This window comes from Typha latifolia, chromosome 2, assembly GCF_019914945.1.
Source record: "Typha latifolia isolate L0001 chromosome 2, TyphaL0001v2, whole genome shotgun sequence".
Lineage (NCBI taxonomy): Eukaryota > Viridiplantae > Streptophyta > Magnoliopsida > Poales > Typhaceae > Typha > Typha latifolia.
The window spans coordinates 5,231,113-5,247,916 of record NC_133087.1 but is presented as its reverse complement, the minus strand read 5'-3'; the positions used below and the strand labels follow the sequence as shown (position 1 = coordinate 5,247,916).

General features: G+C 36.0%; 1 protein-coding gene across 4 annotated transcripts; it reads left to right on the top strand.

Annotated features, from left to right (window-relative positions):
- The first annotated feature begins 1,817 nt into the window (after positions 1 to 1,817).
- Positions 1,818 to 13,698, top strand: LOC140782065 (BTB/POZ domain-containing protein POB1-like). Of its 4 annotated transcripts, none has more exons than XM_073128425.1 (6): positions 1,818 to 2,420; positions 3,792 to 3,929; positions 11,415 to 11,533; positions 11,624 to 11,687; positions 12,174 to 12,453; positions 12,542 to 13,698. In XM_073128425.1, the coding sequence occupies exons 1-6, from the start codon at positions 2,174 to 2,176 to the stop codon at positions 13,350 to 13,352; spliced, it is 1,659 nt and encodes a 552-aa protein (XP_072984526.1). In that variant the 5' UTR covers positions 1,818 to 2,173; the 3' UTR covers positions 13,353 to 13,698. The 4 variants fall into 4 exon arrangements, with proteins under 4 accessions (XP_072984526.1, XP_072984523.1, XP_072984527.1 ...); XM_073128422.1 differs by having other exon boundaries at positions 11,397 to 11,533; XM_073128426.1 differs by having other exon boundaries at positions 1,836 to 2,420; positions 3,798 to 3,929.
- Positions 13,699 to 16,804: the final 3,106 nt, after the last annotated feature.

Here is a 16,804-nt window from a genome sequence, read left to right as displayed (position 1 = left end):
CAATTTTTTGAAAATCATAATCACTGCTATATTATTTCAAATGTTGTCAAAATCTCTAATATTTAGCATAATCAAACTTCCACATTAGATTAGCCTAGGAATTTTCATGTCATCTAAATGGGCCCCTTTTTAATATCAGAAATCAAGAAGGCCCATTTATTTTTACTTAGGGCCTTGGCCATATTGTGTTGTGGAATATTTGTTTAGTATAATTTGCAATACCAATGGCGAATAACATTCACTTATCTCAAATACCTTTTCTTTTCTTCTTCAAGTTATCCAGTTGCAAGGCATACATTTTATAATGTTTTAATTTTCATATGTTTATGTGAAAAATATCCTACCAAAATTGACCACATTTAAGTTATGCCGTCGATAAAGTCTAAAGCCATCAAGGTGGACATGGACTTGGGAAGTTGGTAATTAATTAAGGTTGGTTTTTTTTTTATAATTTTTTTTAATGGTCAATGCTCTACAACTAAAAGGTAGAAGGTTTGACTTTAATATAAAGAGACAATAAAGATTTCTTAGAGGTAAAGGTACTCAAATACATCCAATTCCTTAAGCAAACCCTTTTAATTAATCACTAATAAGAGTTGTCATATGTTAACAAAGATGCCTTACTTGAAGAAGCTAGAAAGTAGCAGCTTTGATAGAGATCTATGTCGATTTGCAGACAAGTGTAAAGCTTTACATTTCACTCCCTTGTGTACTTAATAAGTTTAATTTCAAATTCATCCCTTAAACTATCAGTTAGTATTTAAAATGTTTAAACTGTATACTTTTATATATTTTTAGGAATGTAATGTGATATTAAGTCAATGAAAATATAATTAACCTTAGAATATACTTGCGGAGTTAATAATTCATATGAAAAAGAAAACCTTATAAACCATTAGCAAGAATAATTTTGGGTTCTATTATTTACATACATAAGAGGAGGATTGAAAGAATCTCAGGTGGAAATCCTTTTCAGTTTCATTTGATCCTTGCACATAGATCAGGACAACCTAGGGACAACCAATTTTCTATGTATATATATATATATATATATATATATATATGGATTTGGTCATAGTGATTTATTCTTAATTAAATTAATTATAAAGTAATACAAATTGTTACAATTGTACTTTATATTCTTTTCATTTTATTTAATTTGGCCCTAGTTGTGATTGATCTAAGGTTATAAAGGAGATTTTGCACTAATTACCTCCTAAACGAATTAGAAGGAGAAACTAAAGAGAATATTTAGAAAGAGATGAACATATTTAATTTAAACTCTCTATTGATTTTGAATATATATATATATATATATATATATCATGGGACACAAGAAATTTATATTAATTAGAGAGAGGTTTCAACTAGTATTTTATTATTTTGAATAAGATAAGATAAAATTCTGAATGTAATATAAATCGAAGTCTATGTTATGTTCAAATAGAGAAAATAGATGCCTTAGAATGTTCGTTCGTAACTACTTCTTAATGACTTTCTAGTCCTTTAATTTATAATTAAATAGTTATTGGAAACTAGCCCTAGATATTAAAATGAGAGAGAAACGGATAATATTATTGTAGGATTAATATTAAAAATTACAATCGGATATTGAAATATTCGGCATATTTATTATGTTCTATATTCCTTGCATTTCTAACTTATCTATATATATATATTTTATTTTATCCATATTTTTGAGCTAAACTTAATAAAATGACAACCAGCAAGACAAAATAAAATAAATAAATAAAAACAAAATAAAGAAAAATTCGATGGTCATTGTGTAAAAAAGCGTCTCCTCTTCAAAACCAAATAATGGAAGGGGGAAAAATAAGAAAGAAAGGAAAAAGAAAAAAGAAAAAAGAAAAAAAAAAGCGAACGAGTCCATTTCCAGCAACTGCCCGGCCGCCCGGGGGATTTCTTCTCCATCCTTCCTCCTCTTCACCTTCCCGATAAGTTAACAATTAATTCCTCCGCGTTTTAAAACGCTCTCCTCCTCTCTCTCTCTCTCTCTCTCTCTCTCTCTCTCTCTCTCTGTCCTTCATCTCGTCGCTCGCGATAGATGAAACCACAAAGCTAGGGTTACTGGGTTAGGGTTTCTTCCGAACTCTCGTGTTCGCGGTCTCCTCTCTCGCGCGTTCCCCATGCGTTGCGCCTTCGGGCGAGGGGAATGAGGGATTCCTCCGGCGGCGACCTCTTCGATCCCTTGTTGATCATGGACCCCGACTTCTCCCGCGCCAGCGGGAGCCCCAACTTCGAGTTCGCCTTCAACTCTGTCAACTTCTCCGACCGCGTGCTCCGGATCGAGATCATGGACGACCCGCCGGGGAGTAGGATTGGTGGACACGGGTGCGAAACACTGGCTGATTGGGCCCGGCATAGGAAGCGGCCGAGAGGGGAGATTGGGAAGGAGAAAGGTAGAATCTGTTTCAGTTTCGTGAAATTTTGTTCCTTTTTGGCTATTGATTTATTGATTAATTTCTTATGGTTACTATTATTATTTTTCTAATGATTTTATTTATTATATACGTTTCGTTGATTTCGAATTTCTGGATTAGTGTTTAAAATATTCCTTACTTCGTTTGGCTATTGAAATTAGTTCATTACTTCCTTGAATCTTTTCTTGCTTTTTTAATAATGCAGTAGCATTACGAAATATCCTACCAGTCGAATGATCTTTGTGCAGAGAAATTTTAGTAAGGTTTATTAAGCATTTTTCCATCACCATGTTGTAAGTACGAACGTTGCCATTTACATTTTCATGTGGGAATGCTCTAACCTTTCATAAAAGGCACCTTGGGTTTTTTCTGGCTTGAAGTTCAATTTTTGGACTGCTAATCCAGACCTGAGGATTGGATGCTTGAACAGCTCCTGAGGATTGGATGATTGTAGTGAAGTCAGGATGTTGATGTGAGTACGCTTGAAAAACTTGTAATTAAATGTGAAATGAGTACATTAGAATGTACATTCTAGGTTGTACCACTATAGACACTAGAGTGCCAACAGTTATATCACACAAGAGAATGAATATTCAATTTTGTTCAATCATAGTTATTGGAGCAGTATACAACATGGATTAGCACAAGTAATTAGGGGCAAATGCACATGCCAAGTGAATCAAGGACTACAATTTGAAGACACATATTGGAAGGTTTTCTGAAGCCTTTTTGTCAGCTATGCACCTCTGCAATGATTAACATTGGAGCTGGACAAGTTTTCTTGTGTAGAGTCGTGTAGATGAGGTAATAGTTACACTTTCAGGGATTTTTCGTAACATGAATAAATTTTTTTTCTTTTAATTTTGCTGCTATAGCAGGTGTACTATTTCATTTACAATAATGAACATATATGTTTATGCCATAGTTTGCACTCAGATAATTAAGTCTGTTCTACTCCTGATTGTTTTTCTTCTTAGATTATGTTGCTTCTTGTAAGCCATAACTTTGTGCAACTTCTAGTTATTGGTGTTGCTCGATGGTAATCTGTAATAACTGTGTCATCTCTGTAGTTTACCTAGATCATGTATTGATTTTAAGCTACATTTGTGGTCACAATTTTTGTCAGTTTTGCTTGCATATGATTTTTATACTATCTAGTTTGTTTTATTTGTTAAAAATGGCTTCAATTTTTTGGCCTCCAAAAGATCCTATCCACAGAATTGTCACTATGACATAATGCTTTAGACTTTCTCTGTTTGTGCTTAAATTTTTGTTCATGTTCTTACAATGGTTACAAGTTTCTTTTAACTGTTTACACCTAGTGTAATTGTTCCTGCATTTTATCTTTAGCTACAGAATCTGGGAAGTGCATGGGAGAGCATGTATTTATGCAACCTGAAACTGAGGAATGTGATGACTATGAAGAAAACCATGACGAGGAAGCTGTAGCTATGATTGAAGAATCTCCACTGGATCTCAATCAAGAAGGTCAGTATAATTGATCACCTGTTTGGCTGTTTATGCTACATCCTGGTTGCTAAGATAGCAAAGATTCCTTAGTCTATTTTTATATGATACTCTGCTGGAAGTTATTTGTGAAGTTTGGTATTTCTAGCTTATATTACTAATTAATTTGCCCTTCATGATATTGTTTTCATTTTAGACACAAATGCATAATTACGCCTAAGCAACCTCCTTTTAAGGTTCAAAAATTAAAATCCTTTGAACTATTTTGACAAATAAGAAAACTTTAGTACGGTTAATATTTTAGGTCAACCATTCATATTGAGTTATGTGGTTGACCTCTACATTTTTTAGTTTGCTCACTCTTTCCATCAATTGCCAACTCACAGTTTCCACTTCGCTCACCTCTTGCAATTCCACTAGTCAGAAATTGTATATGCATGCAAATATTATTACTTGATAGAGTCCTTCATGTAGAATTAGCAAAAGCATATAATAATCATCATTAACCTTGTTGATGCACTGTGATGACTGATGGCATATATGGATAGCAGCTTCACCTTTACAATTGTTTCCTTTGACCGATATCTAGTTGGTGATGGATAATCTATATACTATCCATGGATTAGTGTTCACTAAGCTACAGTTATTACGCCACACATGAAATAGTAGTACATCGAGTTTGGTCCATTGGTGGGATATTCAGGTTGGTTTGGATCGACCGTGCATAAAAGATCAACATGTTCATATGGGTTTTGGTTGGGATCATGTTGAAGTCGAAATAGATCGAAGATGTGGGACATTGGATTAGCACATGTTAATTTTGTTGGGCTAAAGGTAGGTAAATCTAGATAAGAAAACTGCAGATGCAATGACCACGTAAAGGATTAAGAATTTGCTTAAAAGTTATACAAGTTATGCTAAATTTTATTAGCCCTCATCCCTGAAATACTGTAATGCATATGAAAGAGAAAGTATTGTCTAAAAATATTTGTATCTTGAACGTTAAAGAAAAATGAATCATTTTAGAACCTTAGATTGTAGCCCTTAGCATGGGAAAACATAAGAGATTGAATGGTATAAGCATGTTCTTATAAACCAAGTCTACCAGGTCTGCTTTGGTCGGGAGCAGGTGTGGAGTTGGCAAATTCATTCTAAGCATAAATCTCCACTTGATTGGGTTGAGGGGGGGGCAGTTAGGCTCAGATTTTAGATTGAGATTCTATCCTTGAGTCAACTGGTCATATTTGGGTCTAATTGTGGAGGACCAATCTGCAGACCTAGATATAACTCATCCTTGACAACGAATCATATGGTCTCCTATGTGGTGTTTAGCAGGTAGGTTGGATCACAATTTGCTATATCAAACGAAAATTATAACAATGTGAGTTCTTGATCTTCTTGACACTAGCCTTGCTATAATATCAGCACTTACATTTTTCAAGTCGTAGTCCATAACCAATGCTTGCTTCTCCTTAGAGATAGATTGCTTCTTTGCAACATGGCTTAGACTCAACTGCATACATGTTTATATATATATATATATATATATGTACTTTTGATTTTCGTAGCTTTTGGTTAAGGAACTCCTTGGCATGCACCATTTTAGCGTAGGAGGTGACTCAGAAGATATACTCTGCTTCTCTTTGTGCTCAGACTTTTGTCTTTCATCAATTCTACTAGTATAATTAGGTGTGGCAATTGAGTCAGGTTAGATGGGTTTATGTCGGGTCAGATTCGGATCGGGACAACTTCACCCTAACAAAGATATGACCCGATTATTAAACAGTTTGAATTTAGAAAATACCAACATGACTCGATTATTAGACGTATTACACGACACGACTCATGTAGCCCATTTAATAAACGAGTCGTGTACATGTAACATGTTAATACAAAATGGTAACATGATAGCACAACATGATTAACACGATAAAAAAATTATACAACACAAAAATGATACAATTCAATAGTAAATTCAATTCAACACAAAAATGATATTCCATCCACCAATTCATCCATAAATTTAATAAAAAGTATACAAAAGAACATTAATTATTAATTAAAATATAGATATTGTGCCAATTCTAGTGGCACTAACTGCCACCATTAAGTAATAAATCTAAGTGCTAGTCATAGTTCCAACTTTCAACTAACAATAACTTCATTACAAATACAACATAGTTTGAAGGTCACAGTCTATTACAAACTTAAAAATATTTTGAACAAAAGCAAACAACATCACTCTAAGCCGCCAATTGTACAAAGATCATAACCGATCAACATGCAAAAAAAGAAAAAAAATAACTAAGACAAAAATTAATTAAGTTTATTTAGAAACACCCTGCAAATGCATCGAGTTAAATTTATAATTAACATTTCATCTATAAATAGATAAATCAAGCATCTATTGCCCATGCTTAATCCATGCTAATGCTGTATGAATCCTTGTAGCTGTAAAATTGTTATCTAATATATTGAATACTATCATATTTTCACTAAATAACAGAGATGTTCCTTGCAGCATGTGTTCGGTATATTGAATACTAACATATGTCAAATCAAATGTTATTATACTTTTTAAATTACTTCGGTCCATTTTAACCACTAGTACTTGTCTCCTTTTCTCCTCATGGGGGACCTGAATACAACTCTTTTTGAATGCACACACTTAAATAAATTTCTATGACTAAAATTTGCTCAACTTTTTGGGGGTATTTTCTTAGAAGCTTTAGAGGTTTATACTTTGTACATTTCTAGCAAGTTATAATGGCTAAAGAACTAGCTGCATATGCTTGTCATGCTATTGGATGCCATCAAATTACTAGTATCAATGTATCATAACCAAGGTTCCCAATCTCGGTCGATCTCGATCCTAACCCAAATTGGCTCTTGATCTTATCCCGACTAGTTCCGATGGGGTATAAGCCAGATTGACCAATACCTGATTTGGATTGGGCGAGTTTTGGTCGTTTAAACCACAATGAACCAAAACCAATAGAGAGAAAATGAGAAAGTGATGTGATCCAGGTCTGGTCGAATTACATCATGGAGACATTGGGCTCGATAGATCGAATCTATTTATCTTATCAGCTTATGTGATTTAGTCAAAGTCCTAGTATGACAGAATTTATTTAATTAGCTAAATCTAGTTAACTTAAGTTCTGCGCAGTTTCGGATGGAAACATATATAAAAGATATTAATTTGAAGTCTAAATAATATGAAACAGTGAAATGGAGAATAATCCGAGAAAAATAAGGAGACCGATTTAGTTAAGTCATGTAAGCTCTTAAGATAAGTCTCAGTTAAGTTTTGTAAGCATTTAAGGCTAATATTAGTTCGACTCAGTTTAGAGTTAGCCTCTATATATATGTGGAGTGCAACTTTTATTGAATTTATTATAAATTATTTGGCTTAAGCCTTGCTGCCCCCTATCTTTTAACTTGGCCACAACCTCTTCTCCCTTCCTCTTGTCAATCGTCAGTGCCTCTTCTGTCAGATTGATCTCGTCTCCTTCTAGACCACCATCCTTAGTTGTTGAAACCCCCTTTCGCCTAGCCGCACCACTTTTGTCCCTAAAGGTCGACCTTCTCTCCATCTTCTCTTTCTTTTGGTTATCCTTTAATTCACATAATTGCCCAAAGCATATCCCGAACTTCAATCACTATTTGGTAGATATCTTAAGATCTAATCGGCTAAACCTTGAGATCTTGAATTTGTTGAAAAATTCTTTTTAAGAACGACAACATATTCAAATTTCAAGAGAATCTAACAGATAGATATGATGGAATTGCCCTCGTAAGTTTCGTCCTCGAATTTGTCATGAAATCATTACGAATCGAATCAAGCCGATTTGTATGAATTGATATTGGCGCTAGTCTTTGGCTGTGAACAATGGCCAACATGCGATTATCTACATCCCGACAACCAGACACGACAGCCATGGCACCCACCGGTCCACCACCAAGCGGTCGTGGCCAATCGCGACACCTATAGAGGCGGATTCGGCTTTCGTTTCCACGGATTAAATTTTGGAGCGGATGAAGGTGTATCAGCAATAAATTATGCTGAGCATTGTGGAGACCCAGCGAAACATTGAGACACTTATCCAGATCCTCCTCAATCAGTGACATCAGTTGCTGGTCAAAAATGTGCCACGACAGGCTAGGGTTGAATCCCCGTTCTCCACGCATGGACAATCAGGTCAGAGGACTCCACTACATGATGGAGGACCATCGAGGCTTACACCACCGCCAAGGGAGCCCTTGCTGCCCATACCTAGGGGTGTAAACGAGCTGAGCTTGAGCGAGCTGGGCCTATCTCATCTTGGCTCGATTACTGGAATTTTCTAGCTGGAGTTCGATTCGAGCTGGAAAAGTTTAGCTTGGCTCGGCTCTTCTCCAGCTCGAGCTCGGCTCGACAGCTTGATGGAGAGCAAAAGAGGCAAATGGGGGCATCAATGAAAGATTCCCTTTCATTGGCATGGTGAAATGAAAGAAAAATTATCTTGCTCTTGTGCTAATTTACTCAGTTTCTACTCAAGGAACATTTTCGAGTCCTTAATTCCTAAAAGTATTTTACCAAATAAAAAATGATCCTAAATCAAGACAAACTAATCCAAAGGGAAAATAAAAAATCAAACAAAGAATGAAGCATGTGTCTGAGTTGAACATCGTGAGGATCTTCCTCCGGGAATAGCTCCAGCATCTCGTCGTAGATCAGATTTGCTCCTCAGTTCGCACAAACCCACAGTCGTGCTTTGTCGAAGAATGAGGAGAAAGAGGTGGGGGCGGCGCCGAAATCCTAACGGGAGATTAGAAAGGGGGGATGAGGGAGAAGGGTTTTAAGAGAGAGAGGGGTTAAGGTATGGGGATGAGGATGATGACATTAGAGTTGGGGAAAATGTGAGAATGATGCTAACTGTAGCTTTCGAAAAGGGGGGATGAGGGAGAAGAGGAGATTGAAGAGAGAGAGAGGTGTTAGGAGCGAGAGAGGGGTTAAGGTATGGGGATAAGGATGATGCCATCTGAATTGGGGAAAATGTGAGGATGATGCTAACTGTAGCTTTCACTTGTTATGAAGCCCATAAAGAAGACTAGACGAGAGATGCTTTGATTGAAGATAAGAGAGTGAAGAGGCTAAAAGAAACCTTTTGACAGTGAAAGAATAAATATATATAGCTACAATGTTGAGCCTAATCGAGCCAAGCTCGAGCGAGCCAACTCCAGCTCGACTTGACTCATTTGGAGCCCGAGCCGAGCTCGAGTCGGGCTCTTAACAAGCTGAGCCCGCGGATCTCATGAACCCATAGGCTTTTTTGACAGCCTTACCCACACTAGTAGCTAGGAATCCCGAAGCGGTCGTCGATCACCATCGATTGCCACTCGAGCTGTCGATTGACGACATCAAAGATTTGAAAGATTTTAGAGTTCGATGCCTTGACGACCCGATCATATGGTCATGGTTGGTTATCAGGGTCCTTCGATCTGATCAGTCGCCTTCTTTGACCCTCGACGCACCAAAGTCCCAATAAGCCAGTCGCACGTGTGGCCCAAGCCAAACCCAAGTCCACCTCGGATTGTAAGTGAATCTAATTGTAGCTCTGGACTACGTGATTGAGCACCAATTAACATGCTATATTGGACTACACTTAGCCGAGTCATAGCCTCATCCACAATCCTTGCGCTGTTGAACTTAGCTTGGATTTGGAGGAAATGATTCGGTAACTAGGAATAGTTTGGAAACCACCATGGACACCTTGAGAATAAGGCGGCCAGAAGCATGGTGGATTGATGCGTTCGGGTCAAGTCGGAGCGCATAATTGGGACATTAAGCTCGATGGATCGAGTCTATTTATCTTATTTATATTATTTGCTTATGTGATTTAGTTACAATCTAGTAGATTGTATTTTATTTAATTAGCTAAGTGAAGTTAACTTAAGTTTTTTGCAATTTCGAGAGAATATTAAGAATATATTTATCTGAAGTCCAAATAATATGAAACCAGTTGGATAAAATCAGTGACGTTATGATCTACAACTTTCATATTCAAAGTTTCTTTCCATTCGAACTCTATCAATAGCAAATTTAAAGAATTGAATTGATGAAGATAAGGAGACTAGTTTAGTTAAGTCATATAAGCCCTTAGGGTAAGTCATAGTTAAGTTATGTAACCCTTTAAGACAAATCCTAGTTCAAGTCAGTTAAGCCTCTATATATATGTGGAGTGCAGCCCTAATTGAATTAATTAAAAATTATTTGGCTCAAGCCTTGCCACCCCTACTTTCTCCTCTCTCAACTTGGCCACTGGCCTCAACTTCTCCTTCCTCTCGTCGACTGCGATCGCCTTTTCTGTTGGATTGATCTCGTCCTCTTCTAGACCGCCATTTTTGGCCGTCAAAACCCTCTTCGTCTAGCCACACCACCCTTGTTCTTAAGGGCCAGTCTCTTCTCACTCATCTTCTCTTCCTCTCAGTCATCCATTAATTTACATTACTGTCCAAAAAGTATCCTGACCTATGACTACTGTTTGGTTGATATCTCAAGATCTAACCAACCAAGCCTTGAGATCTTAGATTTATTAGAAAGTTTTTTTCAAGAGCAACGACATATTCAAATTTCAGGAGGATACAATGGTAGATCTGATGGAACCATATTGAGTTATTAGATAATCACATTAGGATATCAGATGAGGTCAAATTTTGCCACCCCTAAACTCAAACCCATTTAAAAGCCAGATAATCATATTGGGTTATTAGATAAGGTCAAATTTTGCCACCCCTAAGTATTATGTGGTAAGATTTATGCTTACTGCAATAGGCTTGCTGGTATTAGAAGTGCTTCCTTCTTTTGTGTTATCATCCTTCAAAGTCTTTATACTTCTCTGTTATCTTTAATTTTCTATTTTCACTCGGGAGTCTGTTTTTCTCTCCTTTTCTCCCCTCATTTCACATTTGGAGGTCCCAAGTGCTCTTTTAAGTTTTAACCTTTTGCATACAGCAATATTCAACATAGTAAACTATGAAACAGGGAAGATAGTGGGGTGTTTAGTCAAGGTGAAAGTGTAATATATGTGAAGATAGTAGGTATTAATTATGGCATATTTGCAGTCACAATCTCTACCACAGAAAATTCTATGCATCAATAAAACCAAGGCAATTAAGTACCCCAAGCATCTTTTCTTAGTGCATAATTAAATAATTTCCTAGAAGAACCAGACAATGAGTCTGTATTCCTTTATAGATTCTATGCCTATTTTAACCTGATAGGCTTCAATCAAAGTTAATAAACATATCTAGTATATAACTAATATCCTTCCTTATGTGCTTCTGTTTCAAGTGTAGTGGCGGCAATTTGCTACATGTAACCTAAGAAGCTTGAATAGTTGCGTAAAAGAATAATTATTAATAATATGCTTTTCTGGTACTTTTGTGCTGAAACTTACCTTGACCTGGTAGTTGACTTTTGTTTGTGCTTTTAATTAAATATAGGACTCAATAATTCTGTAGGTGATGATTCAGAAAGTAATGAGTTATCATGGAGTACGGAATCCTCCGAGGCTCCAAGAGTGAAATCAATCTATATAAGCTCTGCTATTCTGGCCGCAAAGAGCCCATTTTTCTTCAAGGTATGAAATTCCCTTTTTTTCACTTTATGCATGTAGAGGAGATTCTACCCACTTCCTCTTAATTGAGTTTTCTGCATGTCTGATTTTTAGCTTTTTTCAAATGGAATGAGAGAATCTGACCAGCGACATGCCACACTAAGAATCTATGCTTCAGGTAAATTGAAATGGTTTTCTGTAGCTTTGGCTCCGTGACTATGTTTTTTTTTCTTTTTGATTTTTTGATTGTATGTTGAATCATAAAGCTCATAATATACAAGTGTTTTATCTTCGATCCAGTGTTACTCTGCTGTTGTAAAAAATCAAAGGAAATTCAAGTTGCTTTATTCACAAGATTTGCATGTTATATTTGACCTTGTGACTCCACAAACCTCTGATAAATTGTGCAAATCTGAGGTGATGATTCATAAACTCACAGAAGTTTTCTTTACAGATGATTGATTCATTTGTACTGAATGCTCCAACAATTCACTCTTTAGGACTTCTATATCATCAGAAATCTCCATATTTAGTCAATGTTGAACTAGCATTTTATTGAATGTTAACTTGACAAGCATAGACAAATTTGCTTTGTACAGTACGATCTGGTCAGCCCTACCTTGGCACTTTGTATATTTTCATGATTTATTCCTGCTTGCAACAGAGGAAGCTTCTCTTATGGAGCTCTTAAGTTTTATGTACAGCGGGAAGTTGTCAACCACCTCGCCTCCCCTTCTGTTGGATATCTTGCTAGCTGCTGATAAGTTTGAGGTTGTTTCTTGCATGAGGCACTGCAGTCAGGTTCTTAGAAGCTTGCCTATGACCACAGATTCCGCACTGCTATACCTAGATCTCCCTTCCAGTGTTTCAATTGCTGCTGCAGTCCAGCCACTAACTGATGCAGCCAAGGAGTTCCTTGCTAATAAGTACAAGGATCTAACCAAGTGAGTTAATTTTAACTGACTATTGGAATTAAACTTTAAAAAGTCTTAGAATGATGAGTTCAAAACCAAGCCATTCTTCCCATTCTAGGTTTCAAGATGAAGTGTTGAATCTCCCCCTTGCTGCGTTTGAAGCTATCCTCTCAAGCAATGATCTCCAGGTGGCATCGGAGGATGCGATATATGATTGTGTGCTCAAGTGGGCCCGTGCTCAGTACCCAAAGTTGGAAGAAAGGCGTGAGATCTTGGGTTCTCGCCTGCTTCGCCTTATACGCTTCTCTCATATGACCTGCAGGAAACTGAAGAAAGTCCTTACTTGCAATGATCTGGACCATGAAATTGCTGCCAAAGCTGTCACTGAGGCACTTCTATTCAAAGCAGATGCACCCCATCGACAACGCATCCTTGCCGCAGATGAGTCAACCAACCGGCGGTTTGTAGAGCGGGCTTACAAGTATCGCCCTCTGAAGGTGGTCGAGTTTGATAGGCCCTATCCGCAATGCATTGTTTACCTCGACCTGAAGCGGGATGAGTGTGCCAAACTTTTCCCATCAGGCCGGGTATATTCCCAGGCCTTCCACCTTGGGGGACAGGGGTTCTTTCTCTCCGCCCACTGCAATGTGGATCAGCAAAACTCTTTACATTGTTTTGGTCTTTTCTTAGGGATGCAAGAGAAAGGCTCCACAAGTTTTACAGTAGATTACGAGTTTGCTGCAAGGACAAGGCCATCAGGGGAGTTTGCGAGCAAGTACAAAGGCTACTACACTTTCACAGGCGGAAAGGCAGTTGGATACAGGAATCTCTTTGCGACTCCATGGACATCTTTTATGGCCGACGATAGCCTCTTTTTCATTGATGGCGTGCTACATTTGAGAGCTGAATTGACTATAAAGCAACCTTAGAAATTAGCTGCAGTGCTGCATTGCCTATGCAGACATACAGCTCCAAGGCTTTGATTGTGGCCATAGACGCTATTGATACCTGCCTTGACAGTTTGGAAAAGAAAGAAGAAAACCTCCGGGTATTTTGTCATTAGTTTGTTTGTTTGTCTTGAAAGATATGTTCAGCTCAAGGGGAATTGTAAAAAATTGACTGTGATCATCTAACTTCTGATGATCTGCACATGCTTACTGACCTCATTTTGTGTAATCTTGTTCAAGGCAAAAGAATCTCTCTCCTGGTTTTAGATATATAGAACTTAATGAAAGTGTATTGTGCAAAATTAAGATCTGATTTCTTTGTCTAAAATTGGTGGTGTTGTAACAGAAGAAGTAACAGATGTGATTGACATCTTTGATTAATGTGATTCTAGACTGGATAATGAATATAAGCTTCCAATATAATACCATATGATTTCCTTTAATGAGTGGATTTCGGTAGTTTTTATTCTAATATAACAAGTAAATAATCATTTGTCTTAATACTAGTTATTTCTTAATATTTTTATATTTGTTAACTACAATTTTATTTTTAAAAGAAATTACTGCAATTAATTATCATTTTGATCCGTCTGTCTTTTTTTTTTCTTCTCTCCTCTTCTCACTTATCAATTATAAATAGTATTTTAATTATTTAAGCTAAATTATTATTTTAATTTTATATCATATCAAAAATAATTATTAAATATTATATTACTTTATGAAGAAATTAGTTTATATTAATATAACATTTCTTATGCAAGTATAACAAATGAGTATAGCTATACAGATATAAAACTTATTTCATAAGTTCCTATTCACTTCAGGAATAATTTTTTTTCTTATTCTAAAATAACAGTCAAATATTATATTAACCATATTCTAAAATACAAATTATATTTATCAAAATTATATTTTATACCACACATTCACTCAATTACAAATTTACTCTTAATATATATATATATATATCCTATTATATTAAATCACAGGGTATTTATAGTAATTTCAATATATATAATATATAATAATTCTTTTTCTTCACTTTATATCACATTAAAAGTAATTATTAAATTTTTATTCTAGAATACTAGTAAACATAAAAATAGTTATTTCTAAAACAAAGATCTCTTAAAAATAATGAATAAGAATAACTATTCTTTTGAGTAAACAAGGCGGAAGGTAACGCCAACTAAGAATTTGAGAACGTGGACAACGACTAATGTCAACTTACCACAAGATGATTAGTTTCTCAAAGGGTTGGTCATCAAATGTATATGAAAACAACCCATTACTAATTTGTTTCTCTTATCTATAGTTACTGTCGAGTAGTTGACCTAGAACTTCCTTGATCCTTTGTTCAACAACGATACGTAACTTTATCACCATCTTAAGTGGGAGGGTTCAGCAAATACAAGAATCTCTTTCTTTATTTCGTCAATTGCAAACCTTTAATAATTTTCCCTAGTATCTGTGACTTGCACACTCATATATATCTCATCTATATATGAATGTAACTATGGTTTAATCTTCACCAAATTGTTTGGTTGTAAGTACCATGCCACATTAGGATGAAATATAGTTGTAAATCGTTTAATTCACGAGGTGAACTGATGCACCTCGAAACTAGCAATGAATAATAAATAAAATCGATACTATATTGCTTCATGTATCTGCTGCAGCCCTGATACTCGCAACCCAGAATGCATATAAAAAATCTATTCAAAGCCGAGTCCAAATAATAATAAAATACTAATTAATAGCCACTACGTGAAAATTTCTTCCAGATGAACATCAAGATGATGGACTATTTTCTAGTGCATAGAAACAATACTACCACCACTTCACTTGCATCCAAATCTGCCACGTCCTCTCGTGGGAACGTCCAAAAAAAAAAAAAAAAAAATCCTCACCTCCTCCACTGTCCACTGCCCTACCACCAACCAATCAAGCGTGGGAAAATTCCCACCCCACCACCACCATCGCCATTAAAAATAAATTAAAACCCAAGAGCTGGACTCAAAAGACGTGGAGTGCTTGTCCTGTCAACTCCAAGCACTAAGCGGTGGGATTTCTTAATTCCATCCATTAAAAAAGAACGAGTCCAAGAGACCACAAAGTTTGGATTGGACGTGGAGTGAGGCAAGTCACAGATACTACTACTACTAATACTAGTTTTTTTTTTTCATAAAAAAACTAGTACTATTGAATAGCTTTCAGATATATTGAGAGCTTTTGAGTTTGAAATGACGGCTTCCAGTCTGCTTGTGAGAATCTTTTCTTTCTTTTGTCTCACGAGGGTCATGAGGGGGTGGTAGTGGCGGTGATGGTGGTGATGGTGATGGGAAGGAAAAGATTAAAATAAAGCTGTGCAATAAAGTTTTGATTTGATCTCTACTCCTCTCGAATTATTATCGTCCTTGCTTCATTCCCTGTGGAAACTATACAGTGAGATCACGTCGTTTGCTAGGACTTTTTTCTTTTCTTTTACCAAGCTAACCCTCTTTCTAAACTTTTCTTTATAGCTATTAATAAAATGCTAAATTTTTTAGTATTTTATTTTAAAAAAGAGTTAATAATTTCAGTTTCTTCTAATCTGATTAGCATTTTATACGTGGCAATCTATCAGTATTTTACTACAAAAATTTAAATAAATTACAGAAACATTAAATGGCTGTAGTGAAATATGCCAATTTACTAGTATTAAGTTTTAGACGGGGCTAATTTAATCAAGTGGGTTTCTTTCTTTCTTTCCCGGCATGGCATGGCATGTCAAAAGTCTTTTAATGGGTGACTAGACATTTGAACAGGCTATTGCTGGGCTGTGAACTGTGCTGAGTGTTGATGGCCACGAGGAATCTCAAAACCTATCTTTTTTAGATATTTTTGTTATCCTGATCATATTATTATTCTCTCTGTTTCAATTTTTGATCTGATCCCATAATTTGACGCGATTTTGAAATTTTTAAACGAATTTAAATCTACTTGAATAAATTCGATCACTGAACAGATTGTGTGTGTGTGTGTGTGTGTTTTTTTTCAATTCATTTTATATGTTTAAGTTTAGCTCCATGGATGATTATACTAAGATCTCTCATACTCCTACTAAATCCCCCATATTTCTCCAATAAAGTCTGCTCGTAGACACTTATTAGATTGCAAGAGCACTCTTCTTCCATCTCTCCGACCGACCAAGATCATTCAGTTCAATTTTTTTTCTCCTCTTAATTGAAGGTGCAAATAATAAAAAGAAGAACATATTGCACACATTATTTAACGTCATTGTAAATATTTGATATGTTATAAATGTGGAGAAATTTATAAGCAGTGCATCGTTACAGGGTAGCATTAGCATTTGTTCTTAGCATTGCGAGGTTATACGAAGCACTATGAAAACATATATCCACAGTGCAGATAAGATGTCTCCTGTCTTCTTA